Source organism: Ailuropoda melanoleuca, chromosome 2 (genome assembly GCF_002007445.2).
Source record: "Ailuropoda melanoleuca isolate Jingjing chromosome 2, ASM200744v2, whole genome shotgun sequence".
Lineage (NCBI taxonomy): Eukaryota > Metazoa > Chordata > Mammalia > Carnivora > Ursidae > Ailuropoda > Ailuropoda melanoleuca.
This window is the reverse complement of record NC_048219.1, coordinates 10053772-10079837: the sequence shown is the minus strand read 5'-3', so window position 1 is coordinate 10079837 and position 26066 is coordinate 10053772. Positions and strand designations below refer to the sequence as shown.

At 57.3% G+C, this 26066-nt stretch overlaps 1 protein-coding gene and 1 long non-coding RNA gene across 2 annotated transcripts; one reads left to right on the top strand and one right to left on the bottom strand.

Annotated features, from left to right (window-relative positions):
- Nucleotides 1–4835: 4835 nt before the first annotated feature.
- Nucleotides 4836–14443, bottom strand: TINAGL1 (tubulointerstitial nephritis antigen like 1). Its single transcript, XM_034648230.1, has 12 exons — nt 14276–14443; nt 13472–13789; nt 12493–12556; nt 8866–8958; nt 8592–8706; nt 7368–7491; nt 7131–7281; nt 6813–7002; nt 6658–6703; nt 6280–6403; nt 5467–5512; nt 4836–5374 (listed from the first exon to the last, which is right to left on the bottom strand). The coding sequence occupies exons 2-12, from the start codon at nt 13779–13781 to the stop codon at nt 5234–5236; spliced, it is 1404 nt and encodes a 467-aa protein (XP_034504121.1). The 5' UTR covers nt 13782–13789; nt 14276–14443; the 3' UTR covers nt 4836–5233.
- A 4-nt stretch (nt 14444–14447) lies between these two features.
- Nucleotides 14448–25409, top strand: LOC105239630. The gene is made up of 3 exons (XR_004622091.1): nt 14448–14597; nt 22418–22582; nt 23072–25409. It is a non-coding gene; the product is annotated as an uncharacterized LOC105239630 (long non-coding RNA).
- The last annotated feature ends 657 nt before the right edge of the window (nt 25410–26066 follow it).

The window sequence follows — 26066 nt, the reverse complement described above, 5'->3', positions numbered from 1 at the left end:
GCTGGGGGGAGACAGGATGCCCTGAGTGGAGGCAGGAGGGGAGGATGGTGCCACAGGTGAGGGAAACCTTAGGCTGCAGGGACACTGGCAGGGCGGGGGTGCCTGGTAGGTCAAAGCCTCTCCTGGCCAGGCAGGGGCACAGCATCTGGGGGAGAGATCAGGAGGCCAAGAAAACTGAGATCCATGCCCAGTTCTGCCCCTTCCTTCTCTGTCCCCTTGGGCCAGTCTCCAGGCCTCACAGAGCGGTTATGAGGGAAAGTATATAAAACACGCCGTACCCAGCAGCTGCTCAGTTCAGGGAGTCCACTTGGCTCCCTTCTCTACATTCTCTCTGGGCTGTGGCAGGGTGACTTGTGGATTCAGCCACTAGGGGCCCTGCTGCCAAGGGTGACCAGGCCTCCAGGCCCTGCCAGTGTCCATCCATTCATTCACTGACTCCTCCACTGGCCCGACAAACAGCTCCTGTGTCCCTTCCGTGCCCAGTAGTGGTTGGGGCAATACCGAGAGCACAGAGGGCAAGGCACAGCCCTGTTCTGGAGAAGCCTACAATCAGGAAGGGGTACTGCGCTAGAGAAAGTGGGGTGGGGGTGGGAGCTCAGAGCAGCGACCATGACAATGACTACACTGAGCCAGGAAGGCTCCTCAGAAGGGGACGCTTTTGAACTTGACTTTCCAGGATGAGCAGTGATTTGGCTCCCACTCCGCAGACTCTGACACCTCCCTGCAGCCCCAGGCCAAGCAGGACTGGAGTGTTCATGACCCACTTTACTCCTCCTCCCTCCAGGTGCCCCCTGGCCAGCAGCTTCTGTGAGCCCCAAACTTCTGGTCCCGGTCATGTGTGCAGAGCTGGAGGCCACAGATCCTGCTTGGGTGTGAGATGAAGAGGGGCTGCGCGCGCACAAGGACAGAGCGTAGGGGAAACCCAGGCTTTGGGCCTGACAACTGAAGTTCTCCCCCATTTCCTAGCAATGTGTCCTTGGGCAAGACGCTTCACTTTCCCTCTGCCTCCACCCCCAGCTTTGGTTTCCTCCCTGTAAACAGGGGTCATAACAGTCCTTACCTAGAGCGCATATGTCCAGTATGGCTCACTTGGCACCCACCTCTCTGATCTGAAAAGTGACATATTCTGTTGGAACAGGGAGAAGGACCCCGCTGCTCGAACTCAGCCTTGCTTCACTTTGGGAAGAGACTTCCTCCTGGGTTACTGTCAGAGCCACAGAATTTTCATGAAGTGGGTGGAATTCTAGAAGTTACCCCCTAGGGCTCAGCAGCAAGGGAGAAGGGGGGTGGTAGGAAGCCCTTGCTCTTTGACCTACAAAGGGTATCTCTCTAACTTGATCTACAAATCCTCTGGAAGGCGGTGTGGTCTGTATGCAGCTCAACCACTTCTCTGCTGTGTGACCTGACAAGTCACTCCCCCAGCCACTCCCTGAGCCTCAACTTCCTTGTCAGTCGAAGGGCAATAACAGTAGTCCTTAGCTGTGGGGGACGTTGTTCTGCCATCGGCTCAGCTTTGCTCCCTTCCCCGGAACAGCAGGCCTCTCCTTTTTTGGGGCTCTCCTCGTCCTCCAAACTCTGTTTCAGCAAGGATAGTCCCAGCTGCTAGGAGCCGGTCCCCCGGCCACAGGTGATTGGCCCGCAGGTGGACACCTGACACCAGCCAGGCCAATCAGAAGCCTTCCCTGGTCTGTTCTGGTTTGTTTTGAATCAGAGCTGAGAAAATGCCTCTGGGCCGAAAGGTTCAGGAGTTGTCACAGGCCCCATATCCTTCCTCACGGCAGTTAGTCTGTGGAGAGAAAGGCAGAGGAGAGAGAAGGACAGTCTAGTAGTCCCAGCAGCGTTTGGGTCCCTGGTTCTGCCTGGGCTAGGGCCCACTAGCTCTGCTACCAATCTAGAAATTCGCCACTCCCTTAGATTCTGAAAGTCACCTCTCAGGCTGGCATTGGTTTCCAAAGATATGCTTTCTCACAGCGATGTGCATAGCATCCGATGAGCTAAAGCGTGTGAAGCACCCAGCCCAAGGCCTGGCCCACTGCAGGCTCGGTAAGCATGAATTCCTTTCCCTTAATGGGCACCAGGCAAGAACGGGGCTTTGGCAAGATACCAGGAAGATGTGAGGCATCAGTACTCGAGAAGCGATGTAAGTCAACGGCCTCCGGGAGACGACAGTCAGGTGCCTTGGGACCCCACAGAGCCCCACAGGAGACCAGAAGGATGCCCAAGCAGAACAGTCTAGTGAATGGGAAAGGATGGGGTCGAGAAACAAATGTCCTGTCTCATCCCTTTGTGGGAGCAAAGGTTGTCAACAGGTACCCTGTCTCTCCAAGGACATAGGCTGGAGTCCCTGGTGGGCCAGAAGATGGGGCCCCGGAGCGCCTTTTCAGAGGAGGCATATTTGAGCTGAGTTTTTAAGGATGAAGGAGAGTTTTCCAAACAGGGGAAGGACTTGGGAAGGGACATGGGACTATCATTCCCAATCGTCCACACTACTAACACAAGGCCGGTTAGCGCGAGGATTCAGACTGCCTGGGTTTGAATCCCGCGGCGACCAACCTTCAGACTCTCCTATGCTTCTGTTCCTTACCTGCAAAATAAGGAAATAGGAGTTTGTCTGTTTCTAGGATGAAGGGAGATCATACACGGAAGGCTGTGGTTAAGCACCCAATAAATGTTCAGTTCATTATAAAAAGCCTTTGCATTACCAAGCCCAATGCCCTTAAAATGATTATAGCTGTTGCCATTTATTGAGCCCTTAATAAGTTCCAAGCATTGTGCTGGATGCTTGGCACTCTTTGTCTCCTGTAACCCTCCCGACCCCACCAAGAGATGAGTACTTTCATCCCCACTGAAGAGAGAAGCAGAGGCTCTGGGACAGCAAGATGAGCCATGGCCAGTGTAACCAACAGCGCAGGGGTTCAAACCCAGGTCTGTCTAAAGACCCAAGCCCTCCACCCAGGGAGAAGAAGGGGTAGCCTCAGGACACAACACAGGGGACCGGGATGCCAGGATTTCTTCATGAGCCACCCAAGGGCAGGTATGGGTTGGGAGCCCTAGAAGTTTGCTTCGCTTGGCCAATTCCCAACAGCAGAGATGCAGGGGTGGCTGATGGAGGTTACTGAGGCACCCTCTCCCGCTCCAGGGGGGCCAGGCGGGCCTGGGGCTCCTCGGCTTCGGGCAGAACTGAGGAAGGGCTGGGCCGATCCCCCTTTGCGGGACGCGCCTCCTGGCAGGGTTGCAAAACCGGAGCCTCGGGACGCGGCCGCGCCCCTGTTCCCCTCCCTTCCCCACCCCGCATTGCTTCCGCCAAAGGTCCTTGTAGAAAATTCCAGGCTGGACGGGGGTTTTTCCAGCAGGGTGGGAGCAGCCGGGCGCGTCCCCGCGGCCGAAGCCGCGCAGGGGGCAGGTGGGCGGGCGCCCCCGCCGCCCCTGCTCGTGGACCCCGGCGCGCCCTCCCCGGGGGGTGGGGGGCGCCGGCCTTGGCTCCTTGGGGACGGGCGGGCCGGCCAGGGGAGCCGGCTCGGGACGTCCTGGCAAACAGGAAATGAGACAAAGGCGTCCGCTTATCGGTAGCCCCGCATTCCTTTCAGGTGATGCCGGGACACGGCCGGCCCTGAGGGGCTGCCTGCCCGGGTGGAGGACCTCCCGCTGCCACACACACCCCCCCCTGCGCCCCCAGGCTTCCGGTCCCTGGGGCTGGGGGCGAGGACAACTGCGGCCCCGGGGAGCCCCCGCCGCCAGGCACAGCCTCCCCGGGCTCCTGGAGAGGAAGAGACGTCAGCGCCCGGAGGGCTGGGCTGGGCGGGGGTCCTGGGAGCCGAGGGGAGGGGGAAGAACAGGGCAGATTCACTCAACCATTACACGAACGGTAACGCCCCCTTACACCAGGTCCCGGAACCCCAGTCCCTGCCCTCAAGGAACTTCCAGCCCGGAGGAGCAAGGCAGGCTCTCAGATAAGTGAAATACTGGGTGAAAGGGCAGGGCCAGATGAGTCCAGGGAGGAGGTGCCGAGGCCATGCTGGGGAGGCGCGGGGCGGGTGGTTTGGGAAAGCATGGGTCCCTTGCACAACACCAGGCACATCAGCAGCCCCCTCGGCTACTATCCGAATGAAGGAATCCTGGAGTTGGCTTTGAAATAGCAGTGGGACAAGGGGTGGGTGGGATGGAAGGGCATCTGGACCGGGGAAGAACACGTGCAAACGCCTGTCCGTCTGCAAGTGCGCTGGACATTCGGGTAGCAGTGAGGACTCGGGAGTTGCCTGCACACTGGGCAAAGAAGCTCTGGCCAGGAGGCTGGAGCGGTGGGTCCTGATGGCCTTGAAAGGTAGGCTGAGGACTAGGCTTATTTTGCTGGCACTGGGAGCCTGGGGAGGTGGGGTAGGCAGAGGGCTCAGAGAGGCCGGCCCAGTACAGCCCAGGCACGGGGTGGGGGTGTGGAGGAGGGTTTCGCCTGGGTGGCTTGGAGAGGCTGATCTGCAGAGACAGAAGCTCCAGCCACTATGGGGCTGTGCCCCCCTTGCCTGCTGGGCACCGGCGCCAGTTCTGCTGATGGGTGGGTACGGCTTCCCCCCACCAGGCAGCGCTGACTCAGCGTCTGAAAGGTGGTTCCCACGGGCCCATGTCTCTCTGGGGGCCAAAGGACATGCCATCCATGCCCCACCTCCAAGTGGGCCAGCACCCAGGGTCACTGGCAATTAGGGCTGAATGGAGGCTAAGATCTCTAGTCTACCCACCCGTGCCAACCAGCAAGGCCTCCGGCAGTCCTTTCTGCTGTCTAGCCGTATGTCACACCATCTCTGGCCTGGCTTTCCACTCCCCAAAGTTCCAAGGTACCACAGTTATCAGTACTCTTTTTATTTTTAAAAACAGTGAAAAGAAAAATAAATATCTTTGGAGAATAAAAGTACAGGGGTGGGGTGGTTTAGGGTGGTGGGGCTGGAGACTTGGGGGTGTCCTGGCTTCAGTGGTCTTGAGCGGGGGTGCCGAGGCCTGGGATCTGCAGGCCCGCTCCTCCCGGGCCAGGCCCTGCCCAGTCCCCGCTGGGAGGTCTGGGGGCTCCGCCAGCCTCGCCTGCCCGTGGCTCCCAGGCCGGGCGCTGCGTCAGCAGAACCCGCACGGGGATTAGACCCCAGGCGCCCGCCTGCGCCCGGAGCTGCGTCGGGAGGGGCGGGGCGGGGCGGTGCCGCCGCCCCAGGGGTTCTTCCGCCGGCGGCCGGCCCGGCGCGGTGCCAGGGCCTCAGCGGTGCCCCATGTCCTCCATGCCCACGCGGCCCCAGACACCCAGCACGAAGCTCTCGATGTCGCACTCGTTGGCGCCGCGCACGATGCGAAAGTGGCCCCTCTCGCCCCAGGCTGGGCCCCACGAGTTGGCTGCCGTCTGGGAATGAGGAGGGGCGGTGAGGGGGGGGCCCTGGGATGGGGGGAGGGGGAGGAGGCAGCGGCCGCAGGGCACCTCGCGCAGGGACTCACCCAGTATTTGAGCGTCCTTCCATCGGGCAGCGTCTCCTCACCCCACCTGGTGGGGGGCAGAGCCACGGAGGGAGAAGGGAGCTGATTCCACCTGCTTTCAGAGGCTGAAACCCCAGGGGCCTTCCCCTTCCAGACCACTCTCTCCCTCCCTCAGCCTCCACCTCTGGAAGTCTATGTTCTCGCACCCATGTTGGGGGAGGGCACCAAAGGGGTAACCGAAGGGGGTGAGCAAAAAGGGGGAGAACCTGGGCCTCCCTGCAGGGCTCTGCATCCTGGGGACCAGTTCTCTGGGACCTCACATATCTGCCTTCCCTCCCTCCTCGCTTGGGGAGCCAGGGAGGGGTGGGTGCCAGGAGCCACAAGGAAGAGACTCCCAGAACAGGGGTACTTTGGAGGCCCCACGCTCCCACTACAAAGGACATTTGATCGTTGGACAACTGAAATCACTGACTGGAACATCTCTGGGTATAGCCGGCGGGGAACTGAGGACTGGGGGGGGGGGGGTCTGTGAGGCAGGCGGACTTGGGGTAGGTGCTGAGATGGAGAGAGGCTGAGCCACCCCTGGGATCCGTGTCTGTCTTTCAAGGGAGTTATTTTATCCCAGTGTGAAAGGAAGGAACAGCGCCTAGAAAACCTTAAAAGGCCCCCTCCTCTCTGTGTGACCCTGGACAAGAGCCTCCTCCTTTTTTGTCTTGGTTTCCTCCTCGTTGACATGGGGCTTTGCAGTGCGGTGGCAGGGATTCAAGTCCGGCTCAGAGCCCCTAGTGAAAGCCCTGCTGCCCCATCCCCTCTGCCGCCCACCAAGCCCCTCACCCTGTGATCTTGACCGAGTGCGTCCCATGCCGGCGGTACTGCTCTGGCCTGCCGAGGCTCACTGGTGTGTGACTATAGACACCGCCCTGGTACAGGAAGAAGTCCTCGTGGACCTCCATGAGAGCTGTGGGCCAAGGTCAGAGGAGGGCCGGCTTAGCCCGTCAGCACAGGTCTGCAGCTACGCGCCCAGACCCATACCAGGACTGTAAGTGCCCCCTACAGGGTGCCGCCCGCGGGGAGGGGACCAGGTGCCCCTGACTCCCAGCCCCAGCGGGTCTGCTGCTCGGTGCTACACACACCACTCGTGCTGCTGTGCTGTGCCCAGTCTCCATCAGACACAAGCTTCTGGAACCGGGAGGCAGGACGAGGGGCATTTACCTTGGACAGGGCCATTCTCCATCAGCTCCTTCATGATCTCCTCCTCCTGGAGGGTTGGGAGTGGGGAGGAGTGTAGCCATCAGGGCTGAGGCTCTAGCCTCTGGCCAGCCTCCCAGCTCCCCTGCCTCTGCCCCCTCAACCAAGCACAAACTTACGCTGGAGCCGAGGCGGTAGGCGGGAGTGACCTGGTAGATGTCATTGGCATGGGCGTGGCTACTGGGGCACCGGGCAGTGGCCTGGCGCTTGCCCCGACCCATGGCCCGGCTGTGCATCATACAGCGAGGTGCCGGGCCAGCCTCATCCTGCTCACGGCCCACAAACGGATAGCAGTGGTCAGACACGACCCTGGAGGAGAAGCAGCAGGGAGCAAGGGCAGTGAGCCTGAGAAGCATGGCCCGGGCCCTTCCTGCAGGTTGCCTTCCCGAGGCCCCGGCCTCACGTCCCTTTCCCTGCCCACACCCTCTGCAGCTCACCCTCGACGTCGCAGGAACCACCAGGCACCGTCGAGACGCCCCCCGCGGCAGCCCCGCTGGTTGTGGGTGTCACAAGACAGCAGGTTCTGGGGCGACAGGACAGGTGTCATATGGCCCAGAGAATGGATTGAGACGCGATCGGACGCCACGGCTGGTGGGGGGAGGCAGAAGGGCCGTCAGGGGGCTCAGGCCCTGGCCATCATTTCGCGCTGCGCCAGCCTCCGCCCTTGGACGTACCTGCTGTGGAGAAGGCCCAGGAGCCTGCACAGTTGCCCTGGTCCAGAGGCTCATGGACCAGGTTGGGCCACTTCTCAGAGGCCTCGAAGGCTGTGGGCAGCACCTCCCCGGGGCGCAGCACTGTCTGCAAAGCAAGAGTCAGTCCATCTGCCTCCTGCCTCTGCCCTGGCCGACCCTTCAGGGGCCCGTGGCGTTGAAGGGACCCCGAGAGTCCAGGGCCTTCTGCGGTTTGTTCTTGAGTATTCCTGCTGCTGAGGGATTCCGGCAGTCTCCACACTGACTCGCGTGGAAGACCCAAGCACCATTTAGTGCCTCCCCCGTGTCAGGTGGCGGTGACTAGTCCCATTGTACAGATGAGGCCAGCAGGGAAGGGGCCAGGCCAGGGTCACCCACTTTCCATTCTTAACCCTTGCCTTGTCCTTCCTCTGCACCTTCTGATCTGACACTTCCTTCTTCCTACTAGGACCTTGGGCTTCAGGCCCTAAAGGGCAGGGGAGGGAAGAAGGAGTAAGGTCCTGTGACCGGGCAGGCGGCCAAGGCAAATAGCAGGAGGCAGAAAATAGCAGAGGCCCAGGGGAGTGAGGGCAGGGGCAGGGTCTGGTCACCCTAGCCTTGAGCCCAAGTCCCTCTGCAGGGGGAGGGTGGCTCTGGCCCACGACTACCTCCCTGCCCCCCACTGAGGGGCAGACCCTGCAGCCTGTGGCCCAGCCCTGACCTGCTAGAGTTCCCCTTCCTCACCCTGTGACTGTTCCAGGTCTGGTTTCCGTTTCTCCCCGTAGAGGGTCCCACTGGTAGGAAGGGAGAAGCCCCCTCCTCCCTCAGTGTTCCACGGAGTCAGTACTGGTTTCCGAGAATTCTGGCTCTCTAGCCAGAGCACTATCTGTTCTTCCCTTCCCAAAATACCAAGGTGACCTCCTGGCCCCTTGGGGCCTGACCCAGCTGTACTGGAAGGAATAGCATTTTTCCCAGGCTGGAGAGGCCACCAAGGGGCTCGTGCGGGGACCACAAAACCCACAAAATCTGAGCATCGAGCCTTCCTGCTAGCACATCCAGTTATGGGCAGGAATCTAAGGCCCAGAGAAGGCGAGTGATTTATCCGGGAACACACAGCCTGTTGGAGGGGGTTAGGTCCAGGCCCTTGGAGGAGCAGGAAGGAGTGTGCCAGGGTTCCTGGGGTCCCAAGCAATGGGGAGACGGCAGGATTGTGGGCAAGGATGGACTTACGTGAATCTCATTCATGTTGCTGACAGAGGAAGAAGGGCGGAAGGTACCCAAGCGGTAGCGAATGCCTTCATCCAGGGTCATGCCCCAGAAGGCACTGTGGTTCCCAGCCAGCCATCTGAAAGAGAAGGGAGGCAAGTCACAGACCAGACACGGCTGGGGGTCCTGGAGGTAGGTGCCTATGGGTGGGAGATGTGCATACTGGCTTCGCATCCACGTGTATGAGATCTGGGTGGGGGTGTGACTGCCCAGTGGGGACATTTCCAGGGCCTCTCACCCGTAGTTGCCCTGGTTGATGGCGTTGATCATGTCTTGGTCCACCAGGCATGGCTCCTGGTCACACTCCCACCGCCCTTGCTCCTGGCAGGTGCTAGAAGAGCAGGAGGGAAGGAAGAGGTGAGGGGGGCTGGGCATCCTCTGAAGGGCAGGAGCCTCAGAAGTCACCATGCGCCTGAGATTCTGTGCCAGCTGTTATGGGAGAAGTTCTAGGTGATCCTGTTCAACCTGGTGGCTTTCAATGTCAACTTCAAGTTCACAGTTCTCAAGTTTATATCTGCTGCCCAGATCTCTCCAGATCCAGGAATCTTGCTGCTACACAGTATCACCACTGGGGTGTCTAACAGCACAGCCCAGACTGAATTTCTGATCCCCGACTCCCACGCCTGCTCTCCCTATGGTCCGTGGAAAATGTCCATCCTTCCTGAACCTCAGGCCAAGAGCCTGGGAGTCACCCTTGATTCCTTCCTTCACGTGCTGATCGGCTTCATGGGCAAATCCTGTTGGCTTTGCCTTAAAAACACATTCAGGATCCAAACCACGTCTCATTCCTCCTGCAGCCATCATGGGCCAGTCACCTTTCCCCTGGATTCTGCTGTGGCTTCCCCACTGTTCTCCCCGCTTCTGCCCTGCACCCCCACTTCAGTATATTTTTAACACAGCTGCCGGATGACCCTGTTCAACCCAAGTCATATCATGTCATCCCTCTGCCCAAACCCTCTCTTGGCTTCCCACCCCAGGCTAAGAGCCAGAGTCCCTGCATGATCTGTCCTCCTGTCCCCTCTGTGACCCCCTCCTCCAAGTCCTGACTCCCGAGGCTCCAGCCAGGCTGCTCCCCTGACTGTTCACAACAGCTATACTCCTGCCCCAGGGCCTTTGAGCTGCTCTTCTTCCCACATTCCCAAGGTTCACCCTCACTTCCTGCAAGTCTTTATTCAGAAGTCACCCGCTCAGGGAGGCCTGCCCTGGCCGCCTTCCTCTCCTGCTTTCCTGCTTCATTTTCTCTGTAGCACGTCGTTGCTGCCTGACACAGTATATAGTTCGCTATTCGTGCTCTTGATACCTGCTTCCTCATAGACACTAAGGGCCCAGTGGGCAGGGTTTGTTTGGTATCTTTGGTGCCTAGAAAACTAAACCCAACACATCGTAGGCACCCCACGAAATATTTCTTGGGTGAATGAGTGACTGAGGCAGTGTCGTGAAGTGACTAAGAGCCCGGCTCCTGAAATTCAAGTCCTGGGCTCTGACCCTCGCTGATGAGTCATGTGACCCTGAGGATGTGCATCATCCCTCCCCACCCCCCACCCCCAGGATTTACGCTTTACAAAAGCCTGTAAAGCCGTTAGCACGGAGCCTGGCCCACCTTGGGTGCTCGAGAATCATTATCTGCGACTAGTGTTCCCATTCCGGGAACCCCCGGCCTCCCGGTGTCTTGAGTTTCAGACTCCTATCCACCCGGCCTCTTCACATCTCCTCCAGGGGTATCTCAAGCTTGAAATGGCCCAGACTGCCTTTCCCCAGGGCTGCTCCTCCCCTAACATCCGCAACTCAGGACACGCCTCCTTGTCCACCCAGGGGTTCAAACCAGAACTCGAGGTCTGTGGTGTACCCCCAGTTGCCATGCCCACCACCAGCAGATCCTGGGAAAACACATCATGAAAGGTTCTGTATTCACCTGCCTCTCACCCCTCCACTGCCACCGCCCTCCTCCAGTCCCTTCTCACCTGTCACCTGGACCATGGCAACGGCTTTCTACCCAGGCTCCCTGCCCCTCTCTGCAATCCACGGCATACCCCGCGGTCCATCCCGAGAGAGATCTCTCCATGCCGTCTGTCAGGCTGTGTGCCTCTAAGTGGCTCCAGCACTGCTCATGAGACCCATGGACGTGGCCTGCACCTCCTCGGGGCTTCTGTCCCCACGTCACAGCTGCGGTGAGATCTGTCCCACCTCCCGGCTTCCCACAAGCTGGTCCCCCCTGTTCCCTCCTTGTCTGGCTACCTCCTGGGTATCAGCATAACCATCTCCCCTCCTGAGGGGCCTTCCCTTGCCCCCACTCCACCCTAAACCAGGATCCCCCATTATTCCCTTCCCCCGTCACACCTGTCACAGGTGGGAAGATGTTTATTTGTGTGAGGCCTCCTTCATCGTTAGGACCAGAAGCTTCACTGCAAGGACAAGGACCCTCTGCCCCATCTGTGTCCACCTGGCCCAGCACAGTGCCTGGCACATAGTAGGTCTTTCATGAGTAGGTGTCGATGAGCGGGGAATTCTGCAAATTCTACGATGCTTTTACAAGCTCATAACTCTGCTATTACAAGATGCTAAGCTCCCTGCTTCCCCTGTTGCCTTTTAAGGAGCCTCAAGGGGAACAAACCCAGTATGGCCGGGCTCTTCAGTCCTGGGAGTGGGCGGGGGCACTTTCGGGGAGGGCTGGCGGAGGCTGCGTGGGAGGGGAGGCCCTCCTCACTTTCCCCTTCCCTCTCTGACTCTCGAAGCATTCCTCGAGGTCTCACACAGCCTGGAAGGCCCACAGACATTGCCCTGCACCCTCACTCAGGTGTCAAGCACAGGGAACCGGGCCACCCAGTGCGGGCCAGTGGGCTGGTCACTCCTCTCCTGCCACCTCTCCCTTTGCCCCCAGGGCTGCCCAAGCAGGTCTAGACTGGGCTGGTGGCAGCAGATCCCAGCATTCCAGAGGGGCCCAGGGCAGCCAGGCCCCAGGGATAGGAGTGGGAAAGAGGTTAACCCATCCATGCCCAGAGGCATCCTACCAGGAGCGGGTGGGTCATGCAGGCGTGCTCGAGCTTTCTGAACACACATGCGTGATGAACACATACTCACACCATACACACACACACACTCTCTCTCAGCCAGATGCACGCCGAATCTCATGAGTCCCCACTCTCACTGTGACCCAGCACCCCTCACACGGGTGAGGCAATGGAAACAGCTTATGTGTAATGCATTCCAAAAAGTTTCCTCCTCCCTGGGGCCTCTCAGTCCCAGGCAAAGAGGGCATGGGGTGGAGTGGGTGCAGGGCCGCCTCCTCAAAGCCACAGGGTCCCCATTATTTTGATCAGGCGTTCAAGGCTTCCTACCCAATCCCTCTTGGCTTCCCAACTCAGGACTCAGACTAGAGTAGGGGGTACTCCTGACCTGTCATCCTCCCTCCCTCCCTTCCTTGGGGAATGGTGGGGAGGGGGGGCCACATTCCAGGGAAGGCCCCGCTACAGGTTGGCTGGCCTCCAGCTCAGCCATCCCTGACCCTCATCCCGTCCAGGGCAGCGGATGCTGCAGTCAGAGGTTTCCTTCCTGGCGCCCCCTTCTCCGGATTCTCCGGTGACACCGAGAAAGGTTGGGAGGGGCAGTAGCCCAGCCCAAGCCAGGAGGGACAGGGAACCGCTCCCAGCTCAGGGGCCACACCTGGGGCCAGGCATCCGTGGCTGACCGCTCCTGGGGAATGCCGTTAGAATGCTGTTTTCTAAGCTGACATGGTCAGGGTAAAAATCCCCGTGTTACAGACGAGGACACAGAGGCTCAGCAAGTACGTGACAGGGACAGAACTGGAACCAAGTCTGTAGGCCATGGGGTCCACAAGGCAAGGCCCCTCCAAGCCCCAAACACTCACCAACGGTTACAGTTGTCCCAGTAGGTTCCCAAGACTGGATAGATGCGAGTCCCATGCGTACATCCTGGGGGGAGGGAAGAGAAGAGAAGTGGAACCAAGACCAGAGAAGACGGGCTGAGAGGGCCAGGTCCTCAGAAGTCAGGTGTCCCGAATTCTCCCAAACACACACACGGCCCAGCCCTCACTGAAACTAAAGTCAAACTATAACTTCTTAAGACCTCTCCGGCAGGGTCGGTCACATACCAACTGCTACCTGGGAAGTTCTTCAGTGACCCCAACTTGGATCCCTCTTGCTTCACTTGGATGCCAGCCACAACATTCCTTGGATCCTTTGTGATTTAAATGACTTGAAACTTGGAGATGAGGAGTGGGAAGGGCATGGGGAAGCCGAGGCCCAGAGAAGGCAAGTGACTTCCCTAAGATAACACAGCACTTTAGGATGACAACCTGGGCCCGCAGGCCCGCAGAACTGGGGGAAGGGATTCAAATGATTCCTCTGTCGGACAGGGACAAGGGCAGGGAAACATGGTGACACCCGCTGAAAGCAGGAACAGATTCGCCCCAGGTGTGACCAGCCACCTCCTGTAAGTAAGAGAATCCTGAGCAAAGGCAGAGGAATGGCTAGGATGAGCCTGACCAACCCCTGAGGGCTTTATCAGCCTGCGGGTGAGTCAGCGGGCGGGGCCAGCACCTTCCCTGTCTGGCACTGAGACAGGACAGGGAGAAAGGGCAGGAGGCTGCCTTTCTCCTGGGCCAGCTGGGAATTCCACTGACCAAGGGTCTTCTCTTTTTCAGTCTTGCTGGAGAGATTCAAGTTAGACCAGAGCGGGACTTCCCAGAGGTGCAGACAGTGGGGCAGGGTCTCTCCCAGATTCTACAAAGCCTCCCTTGGAAATGTCAATGCATCAGCCTTGCTCCTGAGCCCTGTTGAGTCTGGGGCTGACTAAGCGACCCACCCTCCTGGCCGTCTGGTGCCCACCTTGGATGGGGGGAAAGGGGGGTGGCACGCCGAGGCAGAAGTCCCAGAAGTCAGGGCAGCAGTCGGAGACGGTGCGGTTGCAGAAGAGGTCACAGTAACAGGTAGCGCCCAGGTAGGGCAGGGTGCAGTCGTCGGCGCGGCCGCGGCAGCACAGGTCCTGCTCCTGGCAGTACCGGCCGCCCGCATCCCGGATGCCCCGCAGGTGCAGGCCTGGCGCTAGCTCGCGACGCCCACGACCCCGCCGGGCACCCAGGGCCGACTCGCCAGCCAGCAGCAGCAACAGCAGCAGCTCCAGTGGACATCGCCACATGGTGCCTCCTGGGCCCAGGGAGCGCAGATGTCAGGGGTCAGAGGTGGTGGGCAGCTGAGACTCTCCGGCACCCCGGGGACTGATCTCCCAGCTTCCTGCGGCTCTGAGTCCAAGGGGGTTCAGCGAGGGTTCGGCAGGGTCAGAGACCCTGATTCCTGTGTCCCCGGGCAGGAAGGGGATTGAGCCAGAAACGGAGCCCCTCCCTGACCTGCCTGGGGACCTTCAAGGACAGGAGGTGGGGATTGTGGTGATTTTGGTGCCCTTGGCTCCACACCCGTAGCTTGGACGGAGTTCTCTCCTATCTGGGTCCCTCTGCCCCTTTTGCAACCTCCAGTCCCGACACGGATCCCCCTGGTTCCTGTTCCTCTGTGTCCCTCTTCCCCCCTCCACTCTCCCTCTCTGCCAGCCCTCCTTGCTCCCTCCGCCTGCCTCCTCCTCTCTGTTCCTTCCTTCGGAATACACCCCTTCCCCTCTGCGCAGGGGAGCGTCCCTACCTGGTGACAGGCTGTGCCCACGCTGCCCCACGCGCCTCCGCCTCCCAGCTCCTGCGACCACGGGACACTCAAAAGTCAAGCGAGGAGTGAGGGGCGGGACCGCCTTTTGTACCGCCCCGCCCGCAGCGCCGCCCTGGGCCGGGCCGGGCTGCAGGAGGAGGGGCCCCGCTGGCTCACACCTGGAGGAGCCCTGTCACTCTGGAGCTGGGACCTGTGAGAAGGACAGTGAGCACGTGATTGTCCTCTCCAGGTCTCCACTGACAGCGGTTCCCTTAGGGGGCGGAACTCCAACTGAAGCTGAAAGGATTGTGTTCTGACGCCGGTAAGGACCTCCCAATGGGCTTCACCGCTTGGCTGAGGGGCTCCAGGGGAGAAGGGAAGGTTGGGGGCGGAGGAGCTAAGTTTGGGAAATGATGGGGAGGGTGTGGGCAGCAAAAATCTCTAAGAACCTCTCCAACCCCTCAGTAATAAAAACAGTCATACACCCCCCCACCCTCCGTCATAGTACCCCCCAGGCTTGGGGCCGCCCCAAGCCGCCTCCGTTCCCAGGAATGACTGGAATCTGGAGGATGGTTGAGGACCCTGAGGAGGCCCTGGCGGCTCATCCTTCGATGGGGTGGGGTGGGGGCCACCCCCTCCCCGTAACTCTTCTTTGGGCCTGCCCTGCTCAGGCTGCCTGGGCACCTTGCCAAGCACTGCCCCCTCTATCAACCCTAAGGGCGTCCTGCTTGGCACCTGTCCCCCTCCAGGGCCCAAGGGCAAGAGCTCTGGCAGCTGGTGCCCCCCACAGAGCCCCCCTTCCTGCCCGGGGCATAAACCCTTCCTTTGCCTGGGCTGGCCTGGGCCCCAAACAATGGGGCTTCTGTCCCGCCAGGCCCGCCATCACCTTTTACCTCTCCGTTGCGCAATCCCCTCTTCCAGCAGGTTGGGTCCCTGGCTCTGGGGCTCTAACTGGCAGGGAGGATGAAAGATGACACCTGGACAGACTCCCCCATCCCCAGACCCGCACCTCACAGTCTGCCCACGGAGGGGAAACATCAGGCATGGGGATTCCCTTTGCCCTCTCTCTGGCCACTCCACACCCCTCCCCCAGCCTAGGGATATCCTCAGCTGGCCAGCTCCTGGGGGTGGGGAGAGGACCAGGACAACGGGCGTCTGTAACTGGGTTACCCCCTGCCAGGGCACACTGGGCAGGGAGTCATCCTGCTGTAGGGCACGGGGTGGTGGTGGGGGAAAGTAATGTCCCGGGGCCTCCTGCACTAGCAGGGACACGCCAGGAGCGGGCCCATCTGCTCCCTGCAGGGACCTGGGAGGACCAAGCCGAGTGGGAAACCGAGGCTCAGAACATACTTGCCATCGGCAGCCAGAATGCAGGCTCCCTACCTGCCATTACTTGGCCCCTATCCCTCTAGCCACCCTTAGTCACCCACTACAGGTCTCAACACGCTCTTAGTTGGGAAGTCCCTGGTTGCCTCGAGCCTCCATTCATCTGACTGCAAGGCGGGCCCTTCGGTATTGTTAATGACACATCCTCGGGGTGGGAGATGGAGGCTGCCTTCAGAAGGGCTCGTACTCATAGCACCCACTTCCGTGGGCCAGTTTCAGTTGGGTTCTGGGGCTGGGGGCTGGGCTGTGGCCCTGGACAGCTGGCTCGTCCTTTGCCCCCAATCGCTCCCTGTGGGCCTCCCATGTGAATCTTTGGTGTGTGTGTGTGTGTGTGTATCTGAATCGTTGTGCTTGTGGGGTGTTTCTGCTTAAGCGTGTCTGTCTGCGTCTGCTTGTCTCTCTGTTATGTGTGCGCTGTCTGTGTGTCTGGATGTTGCCTCCGTGTCGGTCATGCGTCTGGTTATTTGTTGGCAGTGTGTTCTTTGCCAGTATTTGTGTGCTTGGTGGCTTGTGTGTCCGTGTGTATAGCTGTGTGACTGTCATTGTCTGTGCCCGCCTATCTGCTAGGTGCCTGTCTCACTGTCTGTGTATCTGTGTAGGTGTCTGTGTCTGTTCGGGGGCTTGGGCTCTCTGCCCGTTCTTGCCTGTCTGTGCCCAGGAGGCAGGAACCCAGAGCCAGGGAAGATTGCAGAGCCAAGAGCATGGCTGGGGGGGGGGCGGGTGTCCCTTGTCATCACTCATTTTGACCTTCAGCCCACCCCAGTGGAATCTCATGACTCATTGGGTTCCTTGGCCAAAGAGGAGAGAAAGGGCAGGGCTGGGTGGGTGCTATAACCTCACTTTCCTTTTCCATGCCCCCCCCCGCCCCGTTCCTGGTGCCTCATTCTCCGTCTCATTCTGCTGCCAGGGCCTGGGGGCAGAACGCCAGGTGAGGAGTCACAGCAAGACCCTCCGAGCCCTTCTGCCTCCTGGGAGGCAGGTGGCCTGGGCTTGGTGGCAACTCTGTCTTCCGTCACTTGTGACCCTGGGTAGACACTGTCTCTGGGCCTTGGTTTCCCATCGGTACCCGGATGACTGTTAGAGGACTTTCACGCTCTTCTCTTTCTACAAAGGGAGGTGCAAGCAAAAAAGGACAGTGACGTGCCTAAGGTCACACAGCAGAGCAGAGGCCCAGGCCTCCTCTCCTCTCCCCAGTCCAGTGCTACCCCCACCCCCCCACTACACAGCTGCTCTGGGTGCTCAGAATGGGCCATTCTCCTCTGCAGGCTGGGCAGGGCCTTCTGGGAAGACAAAGGCCCATTGTGCTCTGCTGAACCCAGGTCTGTGGCCAAGGGCCCACCACTTGGGGCCTGGGGCTCGATGCTTGGGTCCCAGAGGACACTCCGGCTAAGGCTGGGAGTCCTCTGTGGCCCGCTGTGGTCTGCCGGGATGTCTCCAGAGCTGAGAGCGGTGATGCCCGGCAATCCAAGCGAGGCCTCGTGCTGTGCGTGTCGGGCCATGTCATGACATGTTGGCCTTCCCAGGGCCCTTGGACTGTGTGACAGAAAGCCCCGCCCTCGGGGCTGTGTGACAGGCTGTACGGCTGTAGCAGGCTGCAGCTTTCGCAGAGAAGATTCCGGGCCACGTGGAAGTGCGTGGTACCACGCTGTGGCATGCCTTCCCCTCGGGTTTTCTCCTTCACTCAATGACTGTTTCTTTGTCATTTACTATGTGCTGGTCATTTACTCTGTGGCCGGGGCTGAGAGCTCAGGGTGGAGCCGAACAGACACAGGTCCTCCTGCGGGAAAGTCTTCGCTCTAACGGGAACACAGACACATACATAAGCAAACGAATGTCTCCATAAGTCATTCCACAGAGTGATGTGCTCTCTACATGCGCACACAGTGTAGGACCCTGGAGTCACGTGGTGGCCAGCGGGGGGGGGGTCTAGGGGAGGAGATGACATGTGAGCTGAGACCTGAAGGACAGGAAGGAGCCTTGGGGGGGGGTGTCCCAGGAATGCGAGGAGTGCGAGCGAGAGCGTTGAAGGCTGGTGCAGGTGGGTCTGCTCCAAGGAAGCCCAGCGTGGCCGCAAGGCAGTGACGGAGCAGGACAGGGGCGAGATGAGCCTGGGAGGGCCCCCAGGCTGGAGCAAGGAGCTTGAATTGACTTCTGATCACCGGAGAGAGATGTCACTGGGGGAGTGAAATAATGTGACGCACACCAGCAAAAGCCCACTCGGGCCCCTCCGGCGAGAACAGCGGACCTCGTGCCAGAAGTGGATCCTGAGAGACCAGGCAGGAGGCAACAGTGGGACCAGGTGAGAGGCGCTGGGGCCCGAACGAGGCTGGTGGCGGTGGAGACAAGAGAAGTGGAGCTATCTGAGACCTAGTCTGTTGGGGGTGGGGGGTGGGGGGTGTTGACAGGACTTACTGAGGGAGCAGATGAGGGGTGGGAGATGGGAGAAACCCAGCAGGACTTCTGGGTTTCTAGCCCTGTGGGTTGATGATGGCCACAAATGCTCTGCTCCTATGTTGAGAGTTGGAGACTGTTCCCCTCCCCCGAGTCTGGGCAGCCTCGGGACATTTGGACCTCTAGGCTACCGTGTGACTTATACTGGTTTCCAGCTCCGACTGGAACAGAGGGAAGGGACTGAGCCTGGGGAGGCTCCCGTATTAGAAGCTAGGCAGAGAGGGAGGAATGGTATAGTAGACTGAGCAGGTGGCCAGGGAGAGAGGAGGGAAGCCAGGTAGCAGAGGTCAGGCAGCCAATAGGAGAGAGTGTTTCAAGACGGAGGGAGAGTTGACCTGTGTGCAATGTGACCCAATGGCCGAATGAGCTGAGCACAGAAAAACATCCACTGGATTTGCAACAGGGACATCGGGCGACCTTGCTGAGAGCAGACTTAGTGGAAGAGAGAGGCTGGAAGCTGGAGTGGAATGGGTGGAACAGCAAATGGGAGCCAGTGAATTGGAGAACACAATCATAGGCAACGTTTCAGAACGTGTTAGTGCCAAAGCAAGCGGAAAACTGGAGTGTTGGCTGGAAGGGAATACGAGGGTCACGGGAGGGTTTCGTCCAACTATGGAGGCTACAAAACCCAGTCTGAGCTAATGGTCCTGACTGCTAGGAGGGGAGGACCGGTTGATACGGAAGAAAAGGATTACCCTGGAGCAAAGTCCCTGATAAAATGGCGGGGGGGTGGGGGGCAGAGCACAGAAGACAGAGCTGGCTTTGAGAGGAGTGCGGACAGACAATGATCCCGGAGGCCAAAGAGAAGGGGAGATGGGTTGGTAGATTTCGCCAGACGAAGACCAGGGAGGCTCCTCCGATGGTTTCCATTTTTTCCAGTGGAGTGGGAGCAAGTCATTGCCAATGTGAGACAGGCGCAGAGGACGGAGTGGAAGACCAAGGGTTAGGTGTGAAATCATTATCACAACCAAGGCCACTGGAGAAACAGAGTAGGAGAGCCAGCCGTGCGGAGTGACCATTTAGAGTCACTGCCCGTGAACTCGTGATGACCCTGGCCCGCCAGTCTGTTCTGTCATACATGGCAGGTGCCAAGCATTAGCCTTTCCCCCAGGTGATCCAATTATCTCAATTTACAGATGGGAAAGTCAAGACTCAGAAAGACTTTCTGGCTCCCCCACACAGCTGTTGGGGGCTGAACAGGACCCCAAGCCCAAGCCCTGAGCGCCTGGACACACGCTTCTGCCGAGGCCAAATTGGGGCAACGGCTAAGTTGACTCTCATACCTGGTAGTGTTTGTGGTTTTCAGTGGTCAGTGCGAGTGGGAAAACGCCGAACAGAGAAACACAGCTTTCCCTTTTGTGTAATATTTCTGCATCACTGGTGTTGGGGCCAGTGGTACAAAAGGTCCCTGGGTGCTGCTTCCTTGCAAAGTCTGTGTGCTGAGTAATGACACCACTGAGCCGTCTTCACCCTCAGGAGTACTGGGATATTTGGGGTTAACAGCTCCCCCTCATCTCTTAATTATCTGCCCTCCTTCAATTCAGCATCACTTTCAGTAAAGAAGGCTCCCCCCGGGGATAGGAAGCTTGGTGAGACCACCAGCGAACATCTCAGAAGGTTGGTCCAAGCTTTGAATGCCTGTTTACAGAAACACGTCCACATGTTACTTGATGTTTCCGGGAAGTCCTGATCTCACCCGGGAATGTGAATAAAAGGGTCTTGAAAAGTACAAGAGGCTCTCCCATGGCTGCCAGCACATTTTACACTTGGCCTTTCCATCCTGAGCAGAAAGTGATAAAACCCCAACAGATGGGTGAATTCCAATCCAGTGGGAAGAGTCACTTTTAAGAGCTGGGTCCCTAAGGGGAAATACTGTTATGTGACCTTAGTGGTCGTGATGGGTTGAATGAGGCCCCGAGAAAGATATGTCCATGTCCTAATCCCTGGGACCGATGAATGTTACTTTATTTGGAAAAAAAAGTCCTTGCAGATGTAATTATCTTGAAATGAGATCATCCTTGATATCGGGGTGGGCCCTAAATCCACTGGCCAGCGTCCCTACGAGAGAGAGATGGGGGACAACACAGAAGAGGAGGGAGGCCTTGTGACCACAGATGCAGAGATCGGAGTGATCTGACCAAGGCACACGTGGGCCACCAGAAGCTGGAGGAGGCCGGAAGCAGCTTCTCCCTGACAGCCTCCAAAGGGGCATACACATTGCACACCTCCAGCACCGTCAGAAGATACGTTTCCCTCGTTATCAAAGCTGTGGCAGTTTGTTGCAGTAGCCCTGGAAAACGAATACGGCGGTCTTCCATTTCAAGGCCCTACGGGGTCCGAGATCTGTGTGTCCACTGGAATGTGCCAGATCCAGGGCTGGATGCAGATCGAGCCAGGACAAAGCAGCTTATGTTGGCCAAAACAGAGCAGACTGGCTCAGCTCAAATCCATTCCTGTTGAAGTGGTTCAAACGCTCATCAGCGCGCTGGAGCCCGACGCGAGGTTCAGAGCGCAGACCAGGAGCCAGAAGGAAGAGGTTCAAATCCTGCCTCTGCCTCTCCGTAACCAGGGAACCTGGGGCCAGTGTCTTAAGCTCTCTGTGCCTCAGTTTCTCCATGTGTAAAATGAGGACACCGTCTCTACCTGTGGGGCAAATGTGAGGATTATATGACTTAATATATGAAAAACCCTTGGAATCATCAGGGCAAGGTCAGGGTCCGCTATTATTAAACAAACTCAAATCCAAACGGCCGTACAGGAGTTCAGAATAGCTGAGTAGACGCAAATGCGCTTAAACTGACATAAAGTGAGTCGAACCAGTTGAAAGTAGGTGATGCTAGTGTAAACCTGCTCAGACCTCTTGGGTGGACCTGTACTAACACCAGATTACATCAGTCACACGGGGCTAGAACAGGTCTGGACCCCGGACAGGGGGTCTCTTCTCTCTGTGTGCATCAGCTCAGACAGGAACACACGGCCTCGCGCATCTCCCAGGAGCAAGTGACTACGGGCAGAGGGCCATGGAAGTGAGTCCACACCTGAGATGGACCGTGACAGGCTCTCTAGTCAGCAACACAGTCAACATCTCCTAAAAGGAACACCTTTCTTACATCAGGTCAAGGCTCAACAATCAGGAACCTATCTCACATTGATTAGACAGGAGACGGAGATCTTGCTCCAGGATCCTGAGAAATCTCCTGGAATCCAGGGACAAGAAGGGCAGCTGAAGCCCCTGGGGATCTGGAAGGTTGCCAGAACCCAGGAGCCCCGTGTCTTTGGTGCAGGGAGGGCAAGCCACGTCCTCAAGCCCGGTAGCTCAGTGAGCAGCAGGATGAGACGAGGGAGACCCTTCGGAGTTCGGGAGTTTCAGCCGACACACCAAAGTCAGGGGTCATGCCAGCACTCATGCAGGTGCCCCAACTCATGGGAAGTCCCTCGCCCCCCATTGGCTTCCCCCCACCCCCAGGGATGCTCTTTCCAGGGGGAACCAATAATACAAGCTTGTCACCCGTGCCTCCTGCAGGTGGGGGAAGATGCAGGGTGTGGGGGTGGGGGGACACCCAGGCGGAGCTCGGGGCCAGCAGGGGAGCTGGGGTCTCTGAACTCAAGGCTGGATGGGCAGCAGCTCTTCAGTGACACCAACCAGAAGCAGAGAAGATGGGGGAGGCCCTGGGAGAGTGTCCCTCGTGTAGCCACATGGTTGTTTGGACATAAATGTGCTCTGGCAGAGAGAGGCATGCGGGTCCAGGGCCTGGGTGGGTGGGAGTTGGGGGCCTTCAGGACATGCCTCTGCCTCTGACATGCCCTGTGACCTTGAACAAGCTGCCAATCCATCTGAGCCTCACGACCCCATTTCTGAAATGAGAGGGAGAGGGAGCCCGCTGTGGTCACTGAGGGCTCTCTGCGCCTACAAAAGAGAGAGCTCTTCCAGTGCATACCTCTCGTCTGCAGCTGCAGAAACGAGATCTCTTGCTCCAGGATCCTGAGGCATCTCACAGTGAAGGGAAGGAATCCGCCACAGTCACTCAGCACGCGGGCGGGAAGTGAAGGGCGCTACCGTTTCTTGTCCATCCAGTGCACACTTGATAAACAACCTCCTTCCTCCGTCCCAGCCAGCGTGACGCCCTGAGGACCTGCCACCGGCTGGGTGCCTTCTAAGGGCGGGTCACTGGACGGGAATGATCTCACGTAACCGCCCACCAACGCTCTGAGCGCTCAGCCCCATCTCACAGATGCGAAAACTGAGTTCCAGAGAGATGACTTGCTCAGACACAGCTATTTGAATTCTTGTCTCTAATTTTCCAGAGGCACAAGGGAGAATGAGGAGGAAATACCAGAGGTCAAGGGTTCCACGGAGGACATGCCCCTGAATCAGCCCGTAGGGGCAAGACGAGGGAGCAGGCTGAGGCCCAGAAAGAAGCTCTGAATCTAAAGTGCCCCACTGATTCATTCCAGATTTATTAAAAAGGTGTAGGTATTTATTTATTTATTATTTTAGAGAGGGGGGAGGGGCAGAAGGAGAGGGAGAGAAAATCTCAAGCAGACTCCCCACTGAGTGCAGAGCCCGACACGGGGCTCGATATCATGACCCTGTGATTATGACCTGAGCTGAAACCAAGAATCGGACACTTGGCGCCCAGGCGCCCCCCACGTTGATTCATTTGAAAACAATTAGTTTTGATTTTTTTCATTCATTAATACATCTTCAAGGTTCAAAAATATAGTGAAAAAGCATGGAGTAAAGTCTCACCCCCACCCCTGAGCCTCCTCTGCCCTATTCTGACTCCTCGCTCCCACTCTCCATAGCTCCCCACTTTTTATTAGCCCCTCAAGAAACCCTTTTAGAGTTTCCTTCTTCATGTCGAAAAATGAGTGTATGTTCATAGCACCCTTTTTACATAAAAGACAACAAATTCCATGCACTATGCTGTACTTTTTTTTTTTTTTTTTACTTGTCAGGCATCTTGGAGAATTCTATCAGCAAACCGAGCCTCTTCGTTCTTTTGTAACATGATCCCTGATGCTGCGGAAGAGACGGAAATTATTCATTTCACCGATTCTTACTGATGGACGTTTGAGCTGTTTCTAGGGTTTGGGTTTTTTGTTTGTTGGTTTGGTTTGGTTTTGGTGTGACAACAATGTTGCGATAATCCCGTAGCTGCCATCTCATACGCACCCACGTATAGGTGCAGAATAAATTTCCCCAAATGGTTTGCTGGCTTGTGGGTGCTGTATTCGTTTTCTATGGCTGCTTAGCTCACAGGGCATTATGGCCGTATTAGCTCACAGTCTGCTGGTCAGAAGGCCAGCCCCCTGTGGTGGGTGCCCTGCTCAGGTCAAATCAAGGGGTTGTCAAGGCTTAGTTCTCGTCCTCTGGAGGCTCTGGGGGAAAACCTGTTTCCAAGCTCATTGCTGTCATTTGCAGAGTTTGGTTCCTGGTGGTCATGGAACTGAGATCTCTGGGTTTCTGGGTGGCCATCAACTGGTGGTCTCCCTCGGCTCCTCGATGACATCTATATTCTTTGCTGTGTGGCTTCCCCCAAATGGCACGATGAATTCTTCTCAGGCTTCAAATCTCTGACTTCTCCTTCTGAGACCAGCCAGAGAAAATTCTGTCTTTAAAGGGCTTCCCTGATCTGGTCCAGCCCACTCAATGTAATCTCTACCTTAAAATCAACTGATAGAGGACCTTACTTACATCTGCAAAAATCTCTTTGCCATAGAATGAAACATAATTCTTGAGTTCACATTTTCTCATATTCACAGATTCTGCCCATGTTGCAAGAGATCACACAAAGGTGAAAGCCATGAGAGTCGCCTTAGAATTCTGCCTAACACAGATGTATTTGTAATGTTTATAGATATTGCCATTTTGTCCCCCACAGGGATTGTGCTGAGAGAACGCCCCTCCCCCAGCGATGATGAGCTTGCCTTCTTTTCCAGCGTCACCTAAAGGATGCTATTCAACTTTTGGCTTTCTGCCAATTGGATGGGTGAAAAATGGAACCTACGTGTATTTTAAATTTGTGGTTATCTTATGAATAAGGCTGCGGATTTCTTCAAAAGCCTCAAAGCCATTGAGAGCTCTTTTTTCAGTAGAGCTTCTGGTTTTGAGTCCTAGAAAGGGCTTTCTAACTGTAAAGTCAATCAAAAATCCTCCTATGTTTTCTTCTGATGTTTTTATGGTTTCATGTTTTGATCCACTGGTTCTTGGAACCGGCAGCTTCCCTCGTCATTTCCTCAGCAGCGAGTACAAAGCTGGACCCCAAAGGGCTTGCGGATTGGGGTAGAGGAAGAAGCTACCATGGTGGGACTCTCTAAATGCTGGGCTCCGTGAGCTCTGCCAGAGATCCCAGCCAGCAGAGCTTCCCGCTTCCCTTCCTCCAGCACTCATTGTGTCCTAGGGTTGGCCCAGGGGACCCAGAGGTAAGGGGGTCCCTGCCCTGCCTGAAGATCTCCCGGTCTGGAGAGTGAGACGAGCACATGGCCAGAAGAGAGTCCAGATAGAGAATGAAGCTAAGGGCACAGGAGAGGGGGAGGGGGATTCTGGTGGGGGTATTTGGGAAGCTTCAGGGAAGAGTTGGCCTCTGACCCGAGCCTTAAGGAGGGGAAATGTAATGGTGGTGATGGGGGGAGGGGCCCAGCAGGAGCAAAGACAGGGAGATGGGAATATCAGCCTGAAGTGTAGGCTGGAGAGAAGGATTTAGTGATACATGAGGTCCTCAAGGGTAAGGACAGGGTATGACTTATCTCCATGCATCAGCCAGAGTTTGATAAATGAAATGAAGCAGAAGGGACACGGGTCTTTGAATCCCAGGCTTAATCATTTTTCCTTTACAGTGAGAAGCAAAGACCTCCAAGAAGAAGCCCTTGGCTCTGCCCTCATTCAGCTCAGAACCTGGTCACTCTCTGCACACCACTGCCCCCTTGCGGCAGATCTGGGAGTTCTCCATGACTAGCCTCAGGAGTCAGGTGGAGGCGGAGGGAATCTGGGAACTGAAGGTGGGGAGGAAGCTGAGTGGCATCTCAGAGCTTTGAAAAACCATGAAATCCTAGTCTGAGAACGTCTGAGTCCAACAGGCCCTCAGGGGCCATGTGGCCTGACTTCTTCATTATGTATGGAGAAACCAAGTCTCAATAAGGATGCTGCCAGGGAGTAGAAAGCACCAGACTCAGTTAAGATTCAAAAAGCCCAGCAGGGGCGCCTGGGTGGCACAGAGGTTAAGCGTCTGCCTTCACGCTCAGGGCGTGATCCCGGCGTTCTGGAATCGAGCCCCACATCAGGCTCCTCCGCTGGGAGCCTGCTTCTTCCTCTCCCACTCCCCCTGCTTGTGTTCCCTCTCTCGCTGGCTGTCTCTCTCTCTGTCGAATAAATAAATAAGACCTTAAAAAAAAAGAAAAAAAGCCCAGCAAATCCCAAGCAGGATAAATTTTAAAAAATAATAACACCTAGGGGCGCCTGGGTGGCACAGCGGTTAAGCGTCTGCCTTCGGCTCAGGGCGTGATCCCGGCGTTACGGGATCGAGCCCCACATCGGGCTCCTCTGCCGTGAGCCTGCTTCTTCCTCTCCCACTCCCCCTGCTTGTGTTCCCTCTCTCGCTGGCTGTCTCTATCTCTGTCGAAAAAATAAATGAAATCTTTAAAAAAAAATAATAACACCTAGAAAGGCTCTATATTATGTGATTCCAACTCTAGAACATTCTGCAAAGGCAGAACCATAGACAGTGAAACGATCAGTGGTGGCCAGGGGGCTGGGAGGGAGCACGGGGATTTTTAGGGCAGTGAAATTATTTTGTACGATACTGTAATGTTGTATTCGTGTCATTCTACATTTGTCAAAACCCACAGAACGGATAATACAGAGTGAACCCTAAGGTAAACTATGGACTTTTGTTGATAATGATGTGTCAGGGTTGATTCATTGTTACAAATGCACTGCACCCAAGGGGGGTGT